General features: G+C 43.5%; 1 protein-coding gene across 5 annotated transcripts in view; it reads left to right on the forward strand.

The window, feature by feature from the left end:
• The window catches only part of tcf7l1b (transcription factor 7 like 1b), a 36,233-nt gene extending 13,747 nt beyond the window's left edge, over positions 1–22,486 (forward strand). For 2 of the 5 annotated variants that reach the window (XM_084359033.1, XM_084359031.1), the window contains exons 4-12: positions 7,866–7,949; positions 16,881–17,016; positions 17,558–17,660; positions 18,086–18,169; positions 20,208–20,348; positions 20,463–20,625; positions 20,731–20,838; positions 21,034–21,085; positions 21,585–22,486. In XM_084359033.1, the coding sequence (XP_084215159.1) occupies positions 7,866–7,949; positions 16,881–17,016; positions 17,558–17,660; positions 18,086–18,169; positions 20,208–20,348; positions 20,463–20,625; positions 20,731–20,838; positions 21,034–21,085; positions 21,585–22,063 (1,350 nt within the window). In that variant the 3' untranslated portion in view covers positions 22,064–22,486. Of the gene's footprint in view, positions 1–7,865; positions 7,950–16,880; positions 17,017–17,557; positions 17,661–18,085; positions 18,170–20,207; positions 20,349–20,462; positions 20,626–20,730; positions 20,839–21,033; positions 21,086–21,254; positions 21,284–21,584 lie in introns of all 5 variants that reach the window. The other 3 variants (XM_084359034.1, XM_084359032.1, XM_084359035.1) reach the window with 2 other exon arrangements.
• The last annotated feature ends 3,562 nt before the right edge of the window (positions 22,487–26,048 follow it).

The following is a 26,048-nucleotide window of genomic DNA, read 5'->3' on the forward strand; positions in this document are numbered from 1 at the left end:
TCGGTCACGTGGCGCGAGCCCAGCGTCCAGAGCGAGATGCGAGCGTCTTGTTTTAAGCTCCATGTTACTGTGGTTCGTGCTCTGCATTCCTGAATACTGTGTAATTGAAAGGGGGCCTCTCCTAAACTCTATTCCTGGGAATTTGATATTTGGAGCAGCCCCTGATCGTAATCACCTTGCTGTTCTCGTTAGACTGTATTGAAAGTGAAAGATAGCAACAGCTGTATATATTGTTTTAAGCAGCATGTCCAGCCTTGAGGTCTCTGTGGTCTGCAAATTGTCATGAAGACATTTTTCAGCAACTCTGGAAAAGCATGTAGAGCTCTGTCCTGAAAATGTGCAAAAAGCGATTTAATCAATATTGACATTTAAAAAAATGACATTGTCAGGAGGTAGCAGCCCCATTGTTTCGCTTTCAAGAGACCTGATGAACCTTGAAGAGGTTTGGGATCCTCATGACCCAACCTCATCCCGCCTCTAAAGGCTTTTTCCTCCAGCCCCTGAAAACCTATACGTTCCTAGTGGAGAATTTATTCCTTACAAAGTTTCAGACATGTAAGAAGATCCCTCGATGTGGACGTGAATTGCATTTACAGCCCGATGTTTCACTAGGTCATGATTTAGCACTTAATATCACTGCGCGCAGCGTGATGAAAATGAAGCCTGCGGATTGCAGGGGAATGACTTATACAAATGTTGCAGGTATAAAAATGCTTTGGCGACCGTCCAGACCTCCCCGCAGTGTGCTGACAATACGCATAACTAATCCCTGGGAATGTCATGGTAGTAAGTTGTGCGCTTTTGTCGCACATTGTGGGAGTTTGAACCTACTTCTGAAGCACTTTATTAATCAATTCGATCCTGCAAGGATTATGTTTATGTCAATGAGACTATTTTCAGTTCCAAAAGTCATTTACTTTAAGTTGATTTAGTTTGGTAAAAGTGGAATAATGGCGGCTAAGAGCGTAACTTTGCCTCAACTTTTTTCTGTGTATGCTCAGATATGAGAATGATATGAGTTTCGCCTCTAACAGGCAGCCTCTGTGCCTGCGCGACAGGCCTGAGTGTCTAAACATACCTGTGGTGTCTGAATGTGTCTGTGTGTTTGAGCAGAGCTGGAGGGGAGGGCGGCGGGGCGGGCTGGCTGGCGGGCGGAGAGGAGAGGAGACGGAGAGCGGAGAGTGGAGTGAGCGGGGTTAGCAGTGGGGTGATAGGGATGTCAGGTAGTAAAATCTGAGATGAGGCAGGCCCCAGAAGTCTGCGAGGGGCCTGGAGATTTGCGCCTGCACTCGGAGAGCAAACACAGGAGGCATCTGCAGGCAGCTGTGTGTGTGTGTGTGTGTGTGTGTGAGATAGAGGGGGGAGGGGCTGCCGCTGCTGCTGCTGCTGCTGCTGCTGCTTAGGACAGGGGGGTGGGGGTGTGGAGCTGGGTGGTGGTGGTGGTGGTGTTGGGTGGTGGTGAAGAGAGGAGGGGGGTGGACTTGCAGAGTGAACACAATCAGCCCTCTGTTTTCATAAGACTTGTGGTATGTGAGAGCAGAAACAAATGTGTTTAATTTAGACTCTTTTTTTTTTTTCCTCCCCCCCTCCCCCCTCTCTCCCTCTCTCCCTCTCGCCTCCTCCACTACTACACCCACTTATGCCCACCTCAGTTTTTTTTTTTTTTTCCAAGACTGACGTTCTCCCTTCAAGATGCCTCTCCTGCCACTCTCAGCTGCTTTTAGGAAGTTTATAAAAAGGAGCCAAGAGAAGTTAAAAAAGAGGGGGAACAATCGGCCAGTGTGCCCCGTCAGAAAAAGAGACACACTTTTAGCAGACGCACTCAAATTTACTCTCAGAGGGCGGGGGTAAATATTTATCTGCACTTTCTGGAAGAAGAAGAGAAAAGGATTATTTTTATGTCTTCGCCGAGAGTTTGGAGTGATTACCGTGCTGTGGTATTTGCCCTGTTGAGTGTGAGGGGTGCATGCTGGACTTATTATTGCCTCCTAAATGCCTTGGCAGGAAACGCTGTATTATATTGGTAACCCATGCTGTCTCCAGTCAATTTGTGTTTGGTCATAAATGAAAAATTCAGCTCGCACTTGTGTGTCATTGGCGTAGACCGGGGGTTTCGCGCGCACACACCTACGCTAAGAGACGCGCGCGCACACACAGACACATATGATTTCTAAGTCGAGCTTTACTGTAAACATCCAGCCAACCACTAGTAACCACCTCGTGTTCTGGAGTTAATTATACGGACGTTTACGGCTGTGAATTTCAATGAAACGAGGCTACTCCCCGAACAATAAAAAGTTGTGTTCCTGTGCGACTGGACAAACAATGCCACAGGACACGGAAAAGGACGACATCTCTGACATTTTTAGGTGTAGTCCGTCTTGACACCAGATCACGCTGACATTAAGCGGCGCAGTTTGTGACAATTGAAAGCAGATCTCCCAGGTACGGGAAACCACATAACTGACTTCACATAATTGACTTGAATAGCTTCGCGCCCTCCTCTCTGTCTTTATGAGATGGCCTTGCTCTTACCAGATGCATAATTATTTTCTTGTGTGTCTAATTATACAGTGAGTTTTATATGACCTGCTGTTCTTGCCCTGTAACAGAATTACTCACTTATTCCTAACCTCAGCGCGACTCAAGAACTTTTTCCTCTAACTACACCTGATTAAAAGTACCTGAAAGTCAGTGGGACTGAGTAGGAACAATTCTGGCTCCGTTTAAAGATTCATACGAGCTCCACGGTAACGCTCTCAAGCTGTGGATACAGGAAGCAGTAACTCACGATCGTGTCATGCGAAAAGGAAGAAAAAAAAAACTAAAACTCTGATACAAATAATTGCTTGGGTTGCAAAAATGCAAACTCCTGCTGAAGTGGCAGCTCACTCACCGGGGCTGAATGTTAAAGAAGCTTTTTAGGGGCGTTTATCTTGGCCTTGTGTTCTGTTAATGCTGTTTTATTACTGAAACAGCAGTAAATTCACTCCCAGGACTTTTCAAATAAACCCAGTCCGCTGGCCAGTTTGGCCTTGCACAGAATATGCATGAGGCGCTCACGTGACACCGGTGCTCATTGATTTATTTTAAAGTTTAATCTTGTGAAATTCAAAATCTGGACATACTTTCTACCTCTTCCACTCGTATAGAAGTGGACGGAGCTGCGGGCAGAGTGTCCGACCATCTTGGGAATCTTGGAAAAACCTTGCCGCGGTGTTGTTCGGACCTCCCTCGCGCTGCCTCCCCTCTCCGCTCTCCTCTCTCCCTCTTTGCACTAATAGTTCTTTTGTGTACAAGAGCATGTTAAGAGGCCAATGAGCCTGGCCTTAATAGGCCACGTTGCCATGGAAACCGCAGCACTCTGGATGTCTGACCTTTGACCCAGTTTTTTTTTACTGGCTGTGAATAAGAGTGCAGGACGACCGACCAGGTCACAATAGAGGCCCGGCAAACCGAGGGAGTGCCCCTGTCATAGTCACTTAACTTCATTCCTCTCTGGGCTAATGGACACTTCAAATGTGGTAGCCATTAGCTGGATGCTATCTCCACTGTGGGCTTCACACGGTTAATATAATGTAAATGCAGAGATTCGAGGGATGAGCTGAAGAACTGAGAAGTCCGTCTTTGAGTTTTGTACAGGCACCTGATGTGACCAGAACGAAAAAAAAACATTTATCAACAAATTATATTTTTATTGTTTCCCTCTCTCTGTGCGCTCCTTTAAGATAGCTTTAATTAATAACTTCCTCCAGCACTAATCTTCTTACTTCATAGTGGACCGGATAATAGGACATGGTCCCCATTCAGTAAAATTTGCAGTGGCCCAATAGTGCATTGTGGCTCTGACCAGCTGAGCTGCTTGTCGTTTCCCCATCAATTACACACTAATTAGCACAATGACTGCCGAGGTTTGCTTAAGAATTGTCACTGTAATTGCCTCTAATGTTGGCAAACAATGAGCTTTAATGCAAACTCTGAGACAAGGCGGGGGCTGCCTCTCGCATTGTCTTTGTCCCCGAAAAGCAAGAATTGTGTTTCATGCATAGATCAGGTTGAGGTGTCAATGGCCCCGCATGAGCAGGTGATATCAGCAGAGTAAACCAGGGAGGGCCCGTCGTGTAGGGGGCCTGACAGGGCCATTGTCTGAAGTTGCTGTTCATATGGGCAGGGGACGGTAATTAACACCTCAGCCAAACAGCAAGCTGTGCGGCCCATTTGTTTTCTGTTGGGGGGTAAAAGAAAACAATGGGGAGGGGTTCTCCACACAGTAGGTGATTGACATTATCTGCTGGAGCGATCCGCCGAGGCATTCCTGCTGCTCCGCTATTCAACACAAGTTGGGCAAAGCCATTTCACAAGCGGCAGGCCTCGTCTGAGCTGCCACTTTATACATATTCACTCCTTTGTTTGGCGTTTGACTGGGGCTGATTGTTTGCTCCTGATTGATTGAGTTAAAGCAACTCAGCATTTAACAAAATCACAATTAATCAGTTTTTATGTGACAGTGGTTACTGTTTTCATGGAGCAAGACATATCCTTAATTGTTGTAGTTCTGCACATTTTATAGGAATATAATTATTTGGCTGTTTGGGCCTTAAAATAATTTCACCATATTTTTAGGCTTTATTCCAATACACACAAAATCTCCTCATAGGCACTTGATAAATACTGGGACTGGGCGACAGAGTTAAATATCAAGATGTTTGGACCAAAAACCTCGCTGTCGGGATGACTGTTGGTACTTTCACACAATATTAACACAATTAAATTCTTCATAATCATCAGTAATGTGGATGTAATGAGTAAGTGGGTGAAGTAAAACAGTCTGGTAAGTTCAGAAAATAACATAACTTGCAGCCCTTTAAAGCAGGAAATATTGACAACATGTCATATCACAATATACAAATATCAAAAATCTAAGTTGATGTAATATCGATACATTACCCAGCCATTTATTCTGTATTAATATTATTTTTGACTTAACTATGTGTCGGATTGACAGCCATTACGACTTCTCACCACAGCCCCGGAGTCGACAGATAGTTGCGAGCAAAGTTTGTGATTTTTTTCAGTCCCTTTGGCAGAGTGTCTGACTTAGTTTGACAGCAAATGTCCAGACATCTGTCTCTTCTCCGTGCTCTGATGTTGGCCCGCAGTATGGCACCACACACTTCAGAGATGACAAAGACTCTTGGCTGTGTATTCCTTCGCTCTGTGAGAGCAATGTAACAATTAGAACCCAGCTCTGGCAGGCCACATGCCCCAGAGCATATGTTGCATTCTCTGTGTTCAAAAAACCAAAGGGCTCCAGTGTAGCTTTTTGGAAAATTTCAGTGGCATCACTGCCACCTTTGTCGCATCTGGGTCCTGTAAAAGTAGCACATTCTACTGATGTCTATTCTGAGTGTTGGAGGCAGCAGGGAAGGCTGGAAGACAATTAGAGAGCTATGAAAATGGATCAGCTAAACTTTAGTTACACATTTCTTTCAGTACTCTGTCCGAGTCTGTTTACCAGAGCTTCCAGCTCCCTTGCTGAAACAGACATTGCTATGGGCCCTGACCATATGTCTGTATTTGTTTCCAGCAAAATAAGGGCACGTGTAAAGCATTACTAAATGTCTAGAAATTAGTTTATCTCCCGCTTCAATCTCCTACGAACATTTAATATCACTTTAACCATGTCGTAAGCACTTGAATCATTCATTTTTAAGTGCAGGCTGTCCTAACTTTTTCTCTTACACTTCCCTTGTGTCCTTTTTTTTTTCACTGAGAAAGTTTTCGCTGAGCAGCATGGCCCACAATTCCTCGCCTTTTGTTTCCTGAAACAACTCACAGGCCCGAAGCACCCTCCCTCTCTCTGCCTCTCATGTGTTACAGTGAGTGGTGTGCTGCCGCAGTCTGGACTGGAGCTAATGTGACAGTGTGCGGCTGGCATTACCTGGCTGCATGTTTCAGGGGAGTGTGTGAACAGTTGCTCCATAGGGCACGCTGGCAATTAAAAGAAAAGTAGGCGCTCAGAAAAAAGTGCCTGGGGGCATGTTCCTCGGCACTGGCAGAAGCTGTCAAATAAGGGATGGATTGGGTGGGAGAGCCGGGGTGGGCACGGCCGGGCAAGACCAAACGCTCACAATAGCGCTTGTTTCATTTGTGGAAGGACTCATGATTGACATAGATTAGACAGAGAAAACTGCATTGTTTTGGATTTTCTCTCCGGAGAGCGGCATTCATTAGGCACCATGCACACAGCAGAGTAAAGTTTCAATAGGGAGCTCGCAGCCTCTAAAAGCAACTGCCTCCTGACAGTTGTATGGACTTGGGCCCATTAGTTGGAACCTACGATTCAGCCTTGAGCAGTATAGTGAAAATGAAGAGGGCTGATGTCAACTCCAAGAATTTCCCCCCTTTTCGAAGGGAAAAAGGGTCCCCTTCCCCCTGCCTCGGTGCTCTGTTGGACCCCAGCTGTCAGGAAACAATACCCTCTGCCTGCTCCGACAAACTCATTCCTGAAAATGTTTTTTTTCCCTCCTCTCCCTTTTCCCCCTCCTGCTATAATGTCTTTTCCATTTTTAACCCGCAGCCATCCAAGCTTCCTTCCTCCTTACAAACCCTGAGTGATGAATGAAGTTTTAAAAATCGAAACCTGAATGCAGGACTCCTCCAGTTTGCTTGTTTGTCATCATTTATCCTGCAAAGTAGACAAAGCATCGCGTATATTCTTTAGCTGGTTTTGTCTGTCACGTCTCAGTAAGTGGCGGATACTATTTCTCGTCCAGATGTTTGCTATGGGTGGACGTCAAACTGTTTGTGCGTAGGAATTCATAAGCTATGTAAATAAAAAAAAACGACAGAATGATAACTGAGGATACATGTTGAGATTACGCAATGGCCTCTCACAGACAGATACATAACCCTTAATACATTAAATAATGAAGTGTGATACCATTATGTCTCTGCGCTACATGAGCCTGGATGAGCCAAACATAACCTTCAATATAAAACCCTTTTAATTAATTTGAAATTGTACCAGGGAGAAAATCCACATGCATGACAAGCTGCTGTGTCCGGTATTTAAACTGATTCATAAACCAGATGGTTGAGCCGTGCTTTTTTGGAGCTCTGGCTTCATGCTATCTCCATCGCTGGAGGACAAAAAAATGCTCAGCTTGTTGTATCAAGCAGTAAATCACAAAAACCTCTTCTGGAGTACACAACTCTTTCTCCATGGCACCGTGGAGCAGTAACACGTTGGTGGAAATCTTTGTGACGCGAGGAGAAATAAAAAAAGAGTGAAAGACTTGCAAACACTTGCACAATGACCCTCTGTGATAACTTTGATACATGTGTGAAAAAATAGTGATACAGAAAGGAGGAGGGGCTACGTGCGGGTCAAAAGGCCAAACCAATTGAGACAGGAGTTAGCTGTGAGTCCGCAGCTCAACCCCTCGCTGCTCTGTACACGGGGCTTCCTTCCAGCTGTCTCTTCCCACCCGCTCGGCGATGGGCGCCCACAGCTGGCCTCTTGTTTTTCCTTGACAAACGGCAATTTCACAGTCCTCCACCAGTCCGTTGTGTTCACATCACTCTCCCTGCTCTCCCCCGTGCCAGAACTCACTGTCTGACTCCAGCAGCAATGTGGGTCCCGTACAGGTGTCTGCTGCAGATCTCTGCGGGCTTGACACCATTCATACCACTTTTTCACGCTCCAGGAAAACATCCAAACCCTACTGTTCTGTAACAGTAAACATGTAGAGATTTTATTTGCTAAGTGAAGCCTTACTTTAGCTTTTTGGCCTGCAGTTTTTTTTTTTTTTTTACTGTATTTCCTGTGTGTAACTCTGCTCCCTCTCTTCTCTCGCCCACAGTACCTGCAGATGAAATGGCCTCTTTTGGACGTTCCTGGATCTGCAGGACTAAAAGACTCCCGTTCTCCAACACCAGGACATTTAGTAAGTAGATACTTGCACAGACCAGATCAAGCTCAAATTCTCATGATGTGAAGACTCACAGAAGGATTTTGTATTGGAGTAAAGATCACGTTTGGAGTCAGGATTCATCAATATATTATCTTCACATTCATCAATGTTTCAGATGACTTGCTTGCTGGGAGGAGGGGGGTAAAGTCAGGATTTCCACAGTAAAATTCACACGTCAAATAACAGAACTTCGGTCTTTAGTTGCACCAATTTCCCCTTCCTTATTTTGTGCCGCTAATAAGATGTTTCCTCCGGGCAACATTAACCTAATTATCAGACAAATCATATAAACTTATTGGGGGAATCAGTTTACTGCGCACCATATAAATCATTTAACCAAACTATCACCGTAATGCGGTTATTCACGATAATGAAGTTATTGTGCGCATGTTAATGCACTGGTTCCCATCCCTCCATGTGCAGCTTCTCCCTCCAGCACCCGCAGGCCAGCTGCTGAACAATATGTCTGTCTTTACCACAATAACTCAGCCTCCCTCATAAATCTCTCAAGTTTGAGCCTCCTCGCCATTCCTGAACTTTCCCACACAGGTGTGAACTAGTCATCACGGTGTCTCACCCCGATTAGACAATGCGGGGCCTCAACAGACCTGTTTGGTTCGTGGCTTCGCTGGGGAATGTGTGTTCGGCGTTGAAAAACATTAGATAACATGAAGCCCAAGAGTGTGTCTATCTCGCATCTCACCTGTTTGATTGTATCGGGGCGTTTTCTGGTTCAGGAAGTCATGCTAAGCCGCGCGTGGAGCACAAAAACTACCAGCGCACCACTTTAGTTAAAAGAGCTGTTGTGACTCAGCCCCTTGACCTTACACATCCTGGCTAGACGTTCTTGCTGAGTTTGTGGTTGATTCGCTGGATCCCATAATCGCAGTGATGCTCATGACAAAGTCCTCATTGAGAGCAGTCAATGGGAAATTGTTGTGGAGGGGACGGAGTTTGCTCATGGGAATCCAGGACTGACTTCAGTCTCAAAAGAAACCAATTGAAGATTTTTTATTAGAATAAATGCTGACCCGTCAGTGACCTTTTTTTATTTTTCTCCGGGACACAGCAGCTACTGTGTGGAGATTTGTTGCAGCAAACATATTTTAACAGGGTTTGAACAAAGTCTCTTTTAATCATGTTTACTGCTGGTTTATATCTTCGAGGTGAGGATAATACTGAATTCAAATGTTGGATTTTTTTTTTTTTAATCTGATCTGGTGTTTCATCTTCACATTCTCTCTTGTGAACAAAAAGTCTTTTAATTTTTTAATTTGTAATGAAACGGTTTGTTAGTATTTGTTTGTTGTCTCCTGGCGTCAGAATTAGAAGGCATTAAATAGTCACGATCAAAACACACATTCAAAGTGAACAATAGGTTAGAATACGACACACTGTATTGTAACAATCATTAATAAGTGGTTAATTTATAGTTAATTAAAAGAGCACTATGTTGTTTTGGAGAATTTTGATATTGATAATATTAATGAGATAATAACTCAGAAATATTTATTTTTTCCATTACTGAATGAACAAGTTGTTCTCAGAGGAAAATCAGGTCCCGTAACACTGTTTGAAGCTAGAAAGGTGGCAGGGTCCGCCACATATAAACAAAGTAAAACAATATGACTGTTGTGTTGTCCTTTAAGTTTGTTTATTCTGTCATGAAGATAAAGAGTGTTTGTTTATTAAGTTTGTTTAGACATAAAAAGATCTTGACTGATTAAAATTTCTTCCCGAAACTAGACACAGTGTACCTTCAAACTTTAGTTAATACACTGTAAAATCTGACAAAGTGATTTTACTCAAAAAGAATTGATGAAACTTATTACCTCAAAATTACCAAGTAAAGTAGACTAATCATTTTAATTGTTCAAACTTTTTAGCTTGTGCACCCTAAATGTAATAGTCTACTTAACTTGATAACTCTGAAGTTATCCTACTTTTTAAATGTCAACTTTTTAATTTACAGTTAAAATTTACAGTTATTTCACTGTTAACAAACAATTGATTACTTACTAAACCATTTATTAAGCAATTCTATAGGTTCATTAACATCTGTTTTATCTTGTTAATGGCCATCCAAACAATGTTTATAGATGAACTACACAGTGTTTATTTACTATTTACCGAAGTATTACCAACATCAGTAGCAACTTTATAATAAACTATTGCTTAATAAACTTAATTATAAAACTTTGCATTGTTTATTTATAGTGAAATAAGTTTTAACTTAAGTTTTACTAACTATAAATTTGCCCTGTATTAATGATGGTTATTATAAAGTGTGACCCAAAAAATCTGTGAGAGGCACAAAGGAATTTTTGAATTTCAGTTTAAAAATTTAGATGTGATGAAAAAGGCTTTGACAGTCTGACAATTTTTCGTTTCATTCCCTTCAAAGTGCTCGAAAAGTTGTGAATTGAATTGACTTGAACTGAAGTGAAGTGAAAGCACATCGACTCAGTTCGAGTTCTCTGCTTCCTTTTCTTTTCTGTCCTTCAGTAGTTGTTGATACTTTTTATGTGGCTCTGTGTCGGTTTTTCTGTTTGGCCTTCATCTTTGTGAACTTCATTCAGCCAGAAAATCAATACAGAAAGAAACATTGTCAGAGAATGTGAGGAATCAAACTGTTTCTTTACTCACGTTACATAAAATGCTCTCACTTTTTCTCATTAATAAGTAGCCTTCACTTTTCATTTGTTGAATTAGGTTTATTTTCTTGGGTATTCAGTGTATGTATCTGTTTCTTTGTATCTTGAGTTTAAATGAAATAATTGTTACTTTTTAAGGGTGAAGTCATGCTATTTATTAACATCATTATACTATTTTTATTGCTATTGAATGGCCAAATGCCAAGTGCAAACATCTTAAACGTAACCTTAAATGGGCAGAAGAAGAAACTAAGATAAGTGTTATTGTCTTGGAACTCAAGTAATACTTTCGTTTTAAGTGGTATAAAAGGTGGGGAAGTTCACTCAAAGTGTAACAGCTTTCAGTATGTGAACCAAAACAGGAAGTCGCCGTACGCGATCTGGTGACCAGGGGTCATTTGATGTGTGGTGGGAAGCTCTAACGCCGGGCACGGTGTACCCTGGGCACGGAGGATAGAAAGTGAAACACCCCGCTGTGGCGTTACCCCCCACTCTGGGCCAGGAGCCCACATGCCCCTCTGGTGTGCTGCTGCTGACAGGGAGCCAGGCTGATTATGTGCTCATTACTCCAGCCGAGGAGAGAGAGGGAGAGTGGGAGGGGAGCAGCAGGCTGGCTCCCCAGGCCTGCAGGCTCCCCAGGCCCCAACACTGCACTAATGAGAGCAGGGGGAGCGGATGGGCACACACGGGGGGCCAGGGATTACTGCCCAGGGCCAAGAGGAGCCAGAGAAAGAGACCTGAGGAGAGGAGGCGAGGAGACACCAGCAGGGACTCCTGCAGCAGACCTGTACTCCTGCAGTCGTTCTGCAAGCATGTGTTCAATCTGACAGCGTTGTTTTGTTTTGATGATGGACTTGCATGGATTGGTATATCAGTCAGAGAGCTGCCTGTAGGTGCATGTGTATCTTATACTTTATATGCATAATGTTAGCTTACAGATAAGAGGTCCTCACAGTCGAACGCCTCCACAGATTATTAAATCATCCACTGACGAGCCACCGCACGAACACAATGTTGATATTTAGTTTGCTTCGTGAATGATATCATCTCACTGTGGAGATCAGTGCGATTACTGTTGCTTGACCTCAAATTGCTTTGACATTTTCTGCTAATTCTGCCAACGTGGAACAAGACAAGAGGATGTAAGATAGAAATCAGAGCATTCAGTGGATTCGAACATCCAGGGGAAGACCATCCTGTCACTGTGCAGATTGGGTCCATAAGGCCGGTATGCTAATCGGAGGCTGCTCCGGCCTGAGAGCCTCAATTATTCAACAGACAGGTTTGTTTAGCATTCAGTTGGTGTTGCTTTTGGTAGTAATGGCGGTGGTGGTGATGGTGGTGGTAGGGGAGTGGGAGCACTAGGAGGAAGGGAACAAGCTTTTCTATCAACATACCGCACCACACTATGCACACATGCACACATGCACACACGCAACACACACATACGTCCAGCACCCCCCTAAACCCCCATATAAGCTCCTGTGTTCAGAGGGCTGCCTCCTAATGAATAATACATCAAAGGCGCTGCAGGGCCAGGTGATGCAGTACGGGAACTTGTCAGCCCATCAGTAGTGGCTGAGCTGGACCGGAGAGGAGAGGAGAGGAGAGGAGAGGAGAGGAGACAAAAGGGAAGGAAAGGAAAGGAAAGGGAAAGAGAAGAAAGCAGAGAAGAGGATAGGAAATGAAATGAAATGAAGTAGAGATGGCGTTGCCGTCTCAGTCATGTCCGTCTCACACTCATCCTGCACAACGCACTGATTCACAATCACCAACACTCTGCTGATAATGATGTCAAGGCTGGGCACTTCCCCTGCTGAGGTCACTCAGTCACTTGCAGTAATTTGTCCATAAGGCCTATTCTCTGTGTCATTACCGTCTACACTGACTTCTTCTGTTATTCTGGATTAGACGGAGCTGTGACTATCTAATGAGGTAGAACTGACCAGGGTGTCTGTCCATCAGTTAGTTATTCTCAAATATGGGCTGATCTGCACTTGACAGGGACGCAAGAATCCCCCTCTTTGTTTCAATATCGTATTAGTGTCTCATGTCATTAAGGCATGGAGGGACCGGGTCCTGTCAGGGTGTCATAAGTCACTTAGTCACCAAATTGTTTAAGTGAATTGAAGTGGCAAGGTCTAGAGCATCATTCCAGAGATGCCTTTTGTCTCCCTGCATGTGTCCGGTGAAATCTTCAACCCTCGGGGCGATACGACACTTTAAGTGAAGATATTAACTGAAAATATGCTGTTTTTTTTCTCTTCTCTCCGAGCGATACACACACTCGCTTTCGACCCATATTTTTCAACAGACCTTTGACTGGAAGTCCGGTGAGACTTTCTCATTTTGCATTAGGCAGTGAACAACCGGGATCCATCATGAAATCAAAGGCTTTGGGAGGACTGAACTGAATACTGATCTGAGGTCTGCAGTCCTGCTGGGCCACTGCGGAGACGAGATCCTCTTCAGAAATGGAATGAGGAACCAGCGCTTTGATTCCATTTAAACTCAGATTTCGGAGTGAAATTACACGAGATGGTGTTTATAAGCGGCAGAAAAAATGTTAACGTATATGCGCCAGTTTACAAATCTTGATTTCCAGTGAGATACGTCCGTGTTTGTGTCCAGATACGCCGTGTTGATTTTGTTAAACCTCTCTCAATTTATTTAATGACCACTGGGGATATTCACTCCAGTAATATGACGCCACTCTGCCCTGTATTATTCTAAGCCAGAATATTACTGCCATTGACCCTTTCAGAGGCGATGACCAGACGTAAAGCACACGTTGGCTGTGATGAATGGCATAGTTTTGGAGCGGTTGATTTTAAAGACATACGACACGGTCAGTCCCCTCTCACGTCCGCTTCCTGTTGGCGTTGACAAACAAGGCTTGGATTTCTCAGCATGCCAGGCATTCTTTTCACCCTGTCTTTCCTGGAGTTTTGAAAGGCCTCTGAGCCTCCCACCCAGAATCACCGAGCATAAAGACACACAAAGCTGCGGGGTTATTCAGTTTGTTCTAAGCTCTCTTCCCCATCGGCTGTTTGCCTAGTAATTCAATTCAGATGTGCAGGATCCAAAAACATGTTTGCTTGAATGAAATCCACCCCTCCACCCACATTGACCAAGGACTGTGCTTTTCTTAGCGCCGTTCCAAGTTGGACAGCCAAAGCGAGGTACTGCCACCTCGGCCTTTTTAGTTTCAAACCCTCTTAAGAGACAGACATCTTTTCTCTGCACCGGCTCAGCAACTTTTTGCTGTGTTTTTTTTTTTTTTTTTTTTTCCTTTAAACCTTCCTGTTACTATGTCCAATCACTCTAAGACCAGTTCTTTGTGTTTTTACTTCCTAGCTGAGAGGCGTGCACCACCTCAGACCTGTTTGCGACAAGCACGTCTATGTAAAGAGCCTGATTTCTGTCTGTTGATGTAGATACCATCTGGTTCCAGGTCGCTCTTTATCTGTCCTATCACGTAGATGTTGTTTATATTTAAAACACGGCTCATGTTCCTTGTGGTTTCCTTATTACACTTTGCTTGTGGTCATGTGACGCTGTGGGCACGAAGATCTCCAGACATGAAGCAAGTAAAAGAAGTTACCTATCAGTCATGTTTATGTTTTATCGGTAGAAATTACGCTGACTTTGTTCGATTTTGTTAAGATTTTTTTTTCTTAACGTAGAAAGTCCTGCAAGTAGGATCAGTGTTGTCGAAAATATTGAAAATATGAATATTTGCAGAGGTAGGATAGTGCACACATTCTTTACTCAAGTAGAAGTACAGATACTTACGTGTTAAAAAAAGAAGTAGAAGTACTTGTCTGACTCAAGTAAAAGTAATAAAGTACAGGCTCTGAAATGTACTCAGAGTATAAAAGTAAACAGTGTCCCTCTGAAGGACATTTCTACCAGCCATTTCTATGCAAAGCTAACTGAACCACCCGTCATATTAATATAATTCAAAGACAATTAAACTAACAGAATCAGTAGGATTTGTCCAAAAGATAGTTGGTTGTTGAGTCTCATTCCCAGGTTGTCAGATACACGCATTTTGGGTTGGTTAAGCATCCTGAGCACAGCAGCAGACTGAGGAATAAGAGAATCCAGGCAGAGGGCTGCAGGATCTCTGCAGATACGAGACACTAACACACCTTTTCTCCTCATTCCAGTCTTCCTCTCTGTCTGTTTCCATCTCGCTACGTCTGCAGTGCACGATATGCACTGATGGGCTGAAATCAGTAGTGATGTTGGGAATGCGGCGTGCAGTGACGCAAAATAAAAAGAATCGATAATTCGATAACAATAAGTAACGAGCCTGATTTGGAAATGTAAGGAGTAGAAAGTACAGATATTTGTGTAAAATGTAGGGAGGAAAAGGAAAAAGTTGACAGGAAAATAAATACTCAAGTAAAGTGCAGATACCTGAAAAATCGGCTTAAGTAAGTACAGTAACAAAGTGTTTATACCTAAACCGTTCAGTACTCATATTTTGCAGTACCAAAACTTTGTCTGTTTCCCCTTAATATCAAATATCGATATTAATCAAGGTACTGTATCCAAGTCAGAACACCCTGTATCCTGACAACAACACTAAGTAGGATGCAGGTCAGAATAGTTTCACAACCTGCATACTTTCTTTTCTCCTCATTCTGCTGAACTGAGCGGCGGCCCTGGAGTTGGAACTAGTGCCGTCAAACTTAGAAATATGTTTGGAGCACACGATTGGTGTATTCCAGGATATGAATAATTAATAGGCATCATTTGAAATTCTCACTGAAGTGCTTCCCAAAATGTGTTGGCACCCAGGTCTAGAGGTCTCGAACAGCCCTCACAATATAGGGAAAATTCGGGCATATTGTACATGAAGTAGAACAACAAAGCACAACTCAAATATACATGACATGTGGGACCTGGGAATTCAACCCGGCAAGTCAACACTATTTCTGCCACGGAGCGTTATCAAAGCCTTCCCCGCGTTGTGTCAAATCGTGTTCTCTGCGCATCATCATATGCTTTGACCTTATATGCTCCAACTCTGGAGAAAACCAACCCTGAGCAAAGGGGTCTTAATATAGCCATGTTTAACACCAGCAAATATTTTCCTCACTCCATCTGGCATTACCAGAATCAAAGCGTGCTTTAGACTCGCAGAGAAACCAATTTGCTAAAGATTTAAAAGGAGGAAAAGGTTGGACCTTCCTTTAAATAAGAGTGGCAGAGGGGGGGAAAAAAAGAAAAAGAGAGCGCTACGATTTGGAACAATTCTAAGCAGCGTGAAGCAAGAGAGTGTACAGAAGTCTCAATGCAAACCTTGTTCCCTTAGCAGACCACGTTGGAGAGAGACGAGAGGTTGAGAAGGGGGTGGGGAGGGATATTGAAGAAAGGTTAGCCTGGAGGAACAAGACTCCTTTCTCCCCCCCGACACCCACCCCCACCCACCCCTTGACCCTCCCATGTGACAAGTTGAGCCAACAAGTGCTCTATTCAGCCAGGCAGCCAGGGGAAATGACTGCGAGGCTGAGCGATGCCTAATGAAAGTAGAGACGCTGGTTATTATTATTGTCTTCTTCGTGCTCGTCACAGGCGTAATGCCGGTCACGGTGCGGATCTGAACTTTGTCAATGTGCGTAAAAAAAGAAAAGAAAGAAAAGGCAGTTTCATCTCTGGACTTTCTGTTCATCGCCACTTATCTTGAGTTGTACAGAATTCAAAGTGTTTCTCTAACATGTAATGTGGCACTGTGACCCACTCGTGGGTGTGTGCTTAGACGGAGCGGGAGATGATGTCTCCACTTGTTTATGGGTATCCAGTTTACCTTCGCCTGATTGTGTTTGTTTGTGGCCTGCTGGTGTGACTCTTGGACTCGGTGGCACCGTTGTTTTTCTTGTTGGACTGGACAAACAGTTCTCTCCTCAACTAAATGACCGTAATGGTTTTGGCATGTGTCTGCAAGCCTTTTTAGTGTTTCTTGGTGCCGGTCCAGATTGCATCACAGGGCCGGTCACACGCACAGGCTGTGATGTTTACCGAGGAGGGCACTCACACATGATGGGCCTGTTTACTCCATGCATTTGTTTTGAACAATGGCCAACAGAAATCATGTGAATGCATACAGTGTGGCGGATAGTAACACGCTTGTCTCAGCTGCGAGCGCAGTAGCTTTTGATGGACACTTGTTGCATTGTTCACCTCCTGCTTATTAATGACTCCTGTCTCTTCTTCTCTTGTTTTTTTTCTTCACCAACAGTCCAATAAAGTCCCCGTGGTGCAGCACGCCCACCACGTCCACCCGCTGACGCCCCTCATCACCTACAGCAACGAACACTTCTCCCCCGGCACGCCGCCGTCACACCTCTCCCCAGAGATCCTCGACCCAAAGACAGGTAAAGTATATTAGAGGATTCACATAACAGTACATCTTAAAGGGATATTTCACTTCAAATCGGTCAGTAAACTTGAACGATGGCTGTGAAAGTTGCAGTTTTGTCTTTTAAGGAGCTCAGAGGCTTTAGTCAGCTTAAATGCACGTCAGTTAATGAATTAAAATAGTTAACACCAGTCCCAGTGGAAAAAGAAGTATCGAGGCAGGAGCTCAAATGTGCACAAACGAACGCACACTAATGAGCTTTACAAGGTCATGAAGTCTGAAAAGGAAACAGTGTGTTCAGACACATTTTGGAGAAAATGTGAAAGTGTTTCTCTCTGGAACATACTGAACAAGTTTCTCTGGACGTTTTCCTGCTTTCTCTCCGCCTTGAAAACTTTGGAACAACTCTGCTGCTGTACTCTGTGAAGGATGAAACTGCAGACTAAAGACAGCTACCTCCACAGATCGATTCTGAGTGGACGAAGACGATAGCAAATGTTTTCAGAGATGTAAATATGTTTTTTCGATGACTCATGTGATCTGTGGCCCACCTGCAGGTATTCCTCGGACACCTCACCCATCAGAGCTCTCTCCATACTACCCCCTGTCTCCCGGGGCTGTTGGTTCCATCGCACACCCCCTGGGCTGGCTCATGCAACAGTAAGTACGATTTTCCAGCTCTCCACGCAGACAGAACGTGCGGCTTCACCTGCATGCGGTCACGCCACAGTTCACCTCGCAGTGAGTTCAGATTCAGGAAAGCAAAGAAAAATAAAAGTTTACATTTTGGCACTTTTTGTTAAAATTTTGTTTAGATTTTTAATATCTGTTAAAAATCTGTACGTGCAGGTGCACCAGTTCAGAAGAATAATAAATGAAAACATTTGACTTCACCAGGAGGAATTTATGAACATTTATGGGTTTTGCTACGGCTCTTGTAATCAATTGCAACGGTGCTGTTCCACAAGCGGGGGATTTGAGTTGATGAGTGGAGGATTAGTGCTGGTGGGTTAGCTGTCAGCTGTGTTTGATCCACCTCACACTGGAGCTTTTTTTCACTCACTCTGTCTCCCTCTGTCTCTCAGGCAGGGCCAGCCCATGTACTCCATCCCTCCGGGGGGATTCCGTCATCCCTATCCGGCGCTAGCAATGAATGCATCCATGTCCAGGTGAGCGGATCAAGTTCAGCAACACCCCCCGACCCTCCCAAAGGGAGACACCTAATATCTGCTGCTTCTATGACATTCTGTAACCACATTACTCCGCTCTCTTGGCCAGCCTTTCTTTAAAAACTGACTGGTGTGCAGTTTTGAACTTCCATTGTTTGCATTGTCGAACAGTTTACAGAAATAGCAGAAATCTTGTTTTGACTATCATGATTTCCACTTCTGAAAAACACTGTCAGATCACAGACAGGCAGCGGTGTCAGGACTACAAAGGGATGTGAGGTCTAAGTCGACCACAGACAAGTTCGGCTTCTTAAATAGAGCGAACGTGTTATTAGCATTCAGCGCTCCTCTTCTGTCTTTTCTCTCAGAGCTAAACTTCAGTGGTCAGGCCTGTGTTCTGAGCCCCTCCACAACACACACACACACACACACACACACACACACATATGGCAGAGATGAAAGGGCTGCGAATCGATTAGGACAAATCAAAGCTCATCTGAACCTACATGTCCCATCAGACTTAACTCTCTCACCTTCTTTCAAAATTGCACAGATTTGTAGCGAGCCTTCCGGTGTTAGTCATGAGGAAATATTCAGAAGGGTTTCTGTGATCGATAGCATCTGTAGCTCCAACCTGAGGTGGACTGGAAGTAATCAGAACATACCTCACTGAAGTTTTTATTCTATTTAATGCATCGTATTAAGTGCGTGCCAAATATTTGTGGTGGCCCTGAAGCTCACAACACAGCAACATTACAGAATACACAAAAGCATTTCACAAAACGCAACAACATTGCAAGGAAACACAGCAATTCAAAAAACACAACAACCTCACAGAAAGCAGCATTTCACAAAACACGTCCCAGAAATGTTTTGTCAAATGTTGTGTTTTGACCTCCAGGGCCACCGTAAATATTGCACCAACCAACACAGTTTCATGGCTCAGAATCGTCCCAACCTGCTGGAAATGAGTCTCCGAGTAAAGCTCATAATGTGTAATGTTTTGTAAATCTGACTCAATCAGAGGATGACCGAAAAAATCAAACATGTAAGCAAGAGTCGGAGTCAAAGTGAAAAATCTCACAGAAACAACTCCTGCTCCATAAGTACGGCCGCACTGCACGAATGCTAATGGGAGCATTATCTTCAAAAATGTGGAGCTTGACTGCGTGCCATCACTTGGAGCAGCATCGAGTTATTCATCAGGGACTTGGTGGGATGTTTACAGAGATAGTGGGTATAGGTTTATTACCGGGGGAACGATATGGCACCTCCTTGTTTATACAGCATGAATTATTAAGTGTTTCAGAGGGGAAAATGGAACATAAAGCAAAATGTCAGCTCTTAATCACAGATGTTTTCACTAGGCTACATTTTTTTTGGACTATTTTAAGCTTTTGACTATTTCTCAGTATGAACATTTGTAACCTGGACTCCAGTGTTCTTGTGTTTGGTGGTTAGAAACAAATAAAAAGCCAAGTTAACAGCGAGTCGAGTGTATCACAGGGTAAAGCTGATGGCTCTGGACTCACCTCATGCATGGCGGAAGTGTGCATGACCAGTCCAAAGAGTTAAATTAGAGATATTTTCCAGTCTAGCATGGAGCAGAATGTGCGATGGAGGGATATGGAACTTAATTTTCCCCATTGTTCATTACAATGCTCCTTTGTGCTATAATTGGTAATTGAGAGAAAGGTGTTCTGTGTGGACGGCTGTCAGAACACTCTCCGTCGTCTGGAACGTGGTAAGGAAAGTGGTTTCAGGTGTCACGGCCATGCTGTCGCCATGGTAACAACACACTCCACTTTCCTCCAGCCGTTGCTGAATAAAGGGGCTTTTGAAAAACTCTTTATTTGAACAAAAAGCAAGCATTTCATTGTGTGTATGAATTTAGTCTAGACAGACGCAGTAGGAACAGAGAATTTTCACCCGGAGGGTACGGCAGGGCACGAGTTAGCACAACTTTTTTTCTAGACGGGTTAACCGAGGTTTGCTGTTGAACCCGAATGTTAAATGCTGCCCTCTCTCGCCCTCTCAGCTTGGTGTCGAGCCGCTTCTCCCCTCACATGGTGACTCCGCCGCCGCACAGCCTCCACCAGACCGGCATCCCCCACCCCGCCATCGTCTCGCCGGCCATCAAACAGGAGCCCAGCGGGGACATGAGTCCCTCGATGCATGCGTAAGGACAATTAAAACGCTTTTAACTTCACCAAAGTCTGCTTTTGTTGCGCCACAATATTTCACCAGCTCCTCCCCACTATATTAAAAGCATCTTTTTAATGTTTCGGATTAGCAGGAAGTCCCCGGTTCCTCCGAAGAAAGAAGAGGACAAGAGGCCTCATATCAAGAAACCTCTGAATGCTTTCATGCTGTATATGAAGGAGATGAGAGCCAAAGTAGTGGCAGAGTGCACTCTGAAAGAGAGCGCTGCCATCAACCAGATCCTTGGAAGACGGGTAAGTGGCACAGACACACATGGGCATGTGAGTTTATACGTTGTGTGTGTGTGTGTGTTTGTGTGATTTTAGCAGCCCTTTGATATTTTCTTTCTTTGTCCACAGTGGCATTCCCTGTCAAGAGAGGAACAAGCCAAATACTACGAGCTGGCCAGAAAAGAGAGGCAACTCCACTCCCAGCTCTATCCAGGATGGTCAGCACGAGATAACTACGTGAGTGAAACACTTCCATTCTCATCATCATCATCATCATCATCTGCTCTTGTATTAACGAGGAGAGGATGTGAGACAAAAGCACCTTTCCAGTCAAATTAATTAGCCGCACTTATCTCAAAAACGAAACTTGTTGAAGTGGTTGACTTTCGCTCTGAAAAAAAAGTTTTTAACGTCTCTGTTTTATGTGTGCAGGGAAAGCGGAAAAAGAGGAAGAGAGACAATAAACCTGACTCAAAACCAGAAGGTGAGGGGCCTTAATCATTTTTTTTTTATTCACAAGAAAAAACTGTAAAAACGATTTATTTTCAAGTGCAACCTTTATTCTTATATTTTTATTTATCTTGTCTGCACGGATCCTTTCCTTCACTAACTCTCACTAACTCCTCTCCCTGCTTCTACACTTTGACAAGCAGCTTATGAGGTTCAGTGCTAATAGTGGCAGGTATGTCTGCTGTTGTGCAACCAAGTGATCACTGCAAAATAAGTGAGCTTTCCACACCTCAGTGCACATTTTTAATGTACTGTGTCACGTTCTTTTTTTACCATCCGAATGTGTTTTACATCCTGTTTCACTTGTAACCTGTTTCCAAGTTGATTTGAGCATGTCCCGTTTCACAGCCTTCACTGCCACCATCCTCGCTCCTTCACTTCTGTCACCGGCAGCATTGAGGGACGTGAACCAGATTCGAAGCCAGCGGCAGATCCATAATTTAGCTTCTTCTTTTCTCTTTCGCCCTCCCCAGACTTCTCGATAAGGAGCAAGAAGCAGTGCGTGCAGTACCTGCCCTCGGAGAAGATGTGCGACAGCCCTGCGTCGTCCCACGGCAGCATGCTGGACTCGCCAGCCACTCCCTCCGCGGCCTTGGCCTCCCCGGCCGCTCCCGCCGCCACTCACTCGGAGCAGGCCCAGCCGCTATCGCTCACCACCAAACCGGAGGGACGCATGCACCACCACTTCTCCCTCGCCGGGAAGGCTTCTGGATCCACATCCTCCTCTTCCTCCTCCTCCTCTTCCTCCTCCTCCTCCCAACCCATCTCCATCCCAATTGGTACTTCAGGTAGCCAGCCGACCACACCCATCCTCACCCGGCCAATCCCCTTCACCTCCCTGCACCACTCCATGCTCTCCCCTCCCTCCCCCTTCCATCAGGCAGCCCTTCACTCCCATCATGCCCTGTTCCAGTCACAGCCCCTCTCCTTGGTTACCAAACCGACCGAATGAATCCGCAAAGGCAATTTTCTCCCATTTATTGTGCTGTATATTGCTTTTCTTTTAAATAGGTATTAGAACAACTTTTTTTCTAAATAATGAAAAGGAAGAAATATTATTGGTCAATATTTGACTGTCTCCTTTTCTACATCTCTCAATGAAAAACAAAATGTATTTTTTGTAAAGTTTACTGCAGAACTGGTTTCTTTTTTTTTTGATGCATTTATCCAATGAACCTCTTGTATAAAAGAACCAATGTACATAAAGTTTCTTTATAAAAACAAAAAGGAACAAAAACATGTTTTCTTTTTAGCCAAAACCTGATTAATGTTAGTATTAAGTTTAAGTCATAGTACTGGCCAATAATTGCAGCCCCCTTTTCAATTCACGAGTGTGTGCCCCTTCTTTGACATGTTAAATAAACATTTGAAATTGTTTCTTAAAAAGAAATGTCTCTTTTTGTCTTTTCACGCCCGTGTTTTTGTCATTTGCTGAGCAGACGATCCTTTAACAGTGTAACGCGGCTCGGATTAATATTCTCATAATAGTGACCGCAGTGCATAACAAGGTGAAAACTGCGTCTTGTAGGTGTTGCGAATGTAGATTTAATGAGCAGTATAATTTTATTACGGCCGCAGAAACTTGAGTTTTCACACCTGTCACGTCTTCAGTCTTATTTTATCCTTTCGTTCCAAACATCTTCATAAAAACGTTGCTGATGGTGGCGAGGATTTTAATGTTTAATAAAGCAGAATTAGGCTAACCACACTGGAAAATGAGCGCCTGACACAGGGTGACAAAAACTGAAGCCCAGAATAAATACAAATAAAAAAATAATAGACATCTGCTCCTTCTCGGCGTACAGCGTCCCACAACAATGACAGAAAAGCAGGTCAGCCCCATCCCAGCGCACCGAACCCTGCTCGGGTTCCCTGTTCCTCCTGCACTTTAACTGCATCTTTATTCACCGTTTGGCACGCTGCTTAGGCTTTAATTAACTCAGAGGTAATGGGATGGAGCCCTTGGGACCTCATTAGGCATTTCAATTAGTGAAAAATACACAAGGTAGGTTACAGTTTTTGGTGGCTTTGGAGATGAGGAGTAGTGCCAGGGATGGACCAATTATGAAGGATCGTGGGGGGGGGGGGATCACTGGCCTGGAAGAGACCACTACTGAGTTGAGACTTAATCAAGATCTCACCTACAGAGTGTTTGAGCTGATTGGACTATTCAGTGTGTATTTTACCAATAAAGATGAGTTACAGTACCATCGGGCACAGTGGACCAGCAGGGTCGCCTGAGATAATTGAATTTTGCTTCTAGATGCCACAATAATGATCTTGACTTTGTCAGAAATATCTGGGATTTTACTGAGATTTACTGACATCATCATCATCATCATCATCAATTTACACTTAACTGTCTGACAGAAACATCTTTCTTTCAATCAGGCTTCTAAAACTACTCACAGGTGGACAGACGCTGCCCTCCCTCCCTCCCCCCCCCGCAGAGGCACCAAACTGTCGAGCCTCCCCCGCTCTGTTTTAAGCAATCGTTAGCCATAATAAGTCTTTTGCTTGTTTGCCGCTCTATCTTACATCACTCTGCAGGCACAAACCGCACAGTCTCTGGTGCCACGGCTGCCTACTCGGAGCCACTCCGCCAATCCGTCAGTGAAATTACAGGTAATGAGTTGTCAAGACAGCCAGCAAATCTGTCTCCTCAAGGCCATACATCCACAGCAATGTTCGATTCTCCTAACACAGAGGGCTCATTATTAAAGTCAGTCCCCAGGTGAATGACTTCAAATGTCCTGGTGATGGTTGCTCTTCTTTTACATACATGTCCCTCCCTGTGCCTGCTTGTTTTTTTGTCTTAAATGAGCTTTATTATCTTGGTGCAAAAAATCCCATGAGATCTATTTAAAAAACATGATTATTACAACAAAATGTAATCGATGAATAAGTAGGATTTAAAAGATGCTCTGTGTGGTTGTAGAGAAACATCTTCATTTATTGATTTTCATGCTTAAACAATATAAATAAACAAACTTAAAGGACGACATGCTTATATTTGGCGGACCCTGCCACCTTTCCCTGCTTGGAGACCTTATTTTCCTTGTCGTCCACTTGTTTTCCTTAAAGGGGCAGTGTGTAGTTTTTGAGATGAAATTCAAACTCAGAATGTTAATATTTACAATATTAATGAGGTGATAATACAAATACAAATAAGGTCCCTGTTTGAAGCTAGAAAGGTGGCAGGGTCCGCCACATACAAACAAAGTAAAACAGTATGACATTGTATTGTCCTTTAAGGTTAGTTTGTTTAACCTTTTGTTTAGATTGTTAGTTTGTTTATTCAGAGTTTGTTTATTTATTTTGTTTAGGCATAAAAAAAATCAGTCAATGAAGCTCTTTCTCTACTGATTCAAATTTCTTTTCCAAAACTACTTAGTGCACCTTTATTCAGTTATGGAAATGCTATATATTTCTGAGTTTTTATTATAACCTTATCAATACTGTAAACATCGCCTCTTTTAGTTTCTGGATTTCTCCCCCAGAACGACATATTCCCCCTTTAAACCAAAGTCATTTTGCTCAGTTTTAAGAAAAATATCTTTCTGAGCTGGAATAAACGGCGCGTTCTCTTCAAATTCCCATGCTCCTCACAAAATGTAACACGCCACTGTTTATCTCTAATAACGTATCTGGTTGCTGCGCCGCTCAACATCTGCCATGTAAGCACGAGGTCAGATTTAATACATGTTAATTTTTCCTCATTAAATTCTTCCAATCTCCTGCCAAGGTTCCTTTTTTGGGCCTTCCTTTGATCTTGAATTTATTCCAGGTTAACCCTTTGATAGTTCACACACGTGATAATATTGCAGCGAGGAGCTGTCGTCTGAGAAGTCGCAAAACTCCTAAAAATAATGCAAAAAAAAATCAAATAAAACCGTGCTCATTTCATATCACAGTCAAACTAACCAGAGGAGGCTGATCCTACATCTTCCATTGACTTCTTGACCTTATATTCCCATTAATAACAGGATGCTGTGTTTGCTTCTCAAAGTGATATTAATTGATTGTTTCTGGGACGTTCGCTCAGATTAGCAAGACTCAGCTGGTGCCTTTGTGAAAATAGGTATGGCTGGCTGTGAGCTTAAGAACCTCCTTTATGTATTATTCATACCCATTTGACCTTAAAGATGGAAATGCAAATTAGTGTCAAGAATGAGAGGGATCATCGGACTTTTCAAATGTCAAACAGCCTGCCACAATTAAGACATATTCATTACAAGAACCCACAGGTCCCCCCACACCCAGCTGAGATGTAAAACACCTTCAATTAACATTTGGATGATTATCTTGCCTCAGCAGCTCCTGCACACCTTCATTTGCAATCCATAATATAGTTACGTGTGTTGCTCTGCTTTAACTCTTAGTGGCTTTATGATAATTATTTTTCCTAAAAAGCTATTTTACTATTATTTTAGGATGTTTTAATGAGTTGTGAGTTTTTGTAAATCCACACAATCGCACTCACACACACACAAACACACACACATATGGTAATCTGGTGTCATGATGTGCTGTAATCACTTTTTTCCCACTGTATGTCAATACTGCCATCTGCTGATAAGGTCAAACGCTGACACAGCCGCCTCATGTGGAGAGAATATCCTCATCATGTCGGCGCCTAACCTGTGGGTGGCAGTAATAACACAAATGTTATCTCCCCCACTAGGGTAAAAAAAATAAAAAATACTCGTATAATAATAAATATGGCATTTAACTCTTCACCAGCACTCTCCTCCACAAGTTCAGGTCAGTTGAGCACAATGAGGTTTTAGCACAATAGGAGGATGTCAGCCTCGCGTGCAGCAGCATCTGTAGCTGAATCCAGCCTAAATATTTAGTCTCCCCTCATTTCAGAAATAAAAAAAAGAGTAATGCAACCATTAAGTTGTGTCCTCCTCCCACTGAACGTCCAACAGAGA

The sequence above is a fragment of the Pagrus pagrus genome, assembly GCF_965226575.1.
Source record: "Pagrus pagrus genome assembly, chromosome: 8".
In the NCBI taxonomy this organism is placed as follows: domain Eukaryota; kingdom Metazoa; phylum Chordata; class Actinopteri; order Spariformes; family Sparidae; genus Pagrus; species Pagrus pagrus.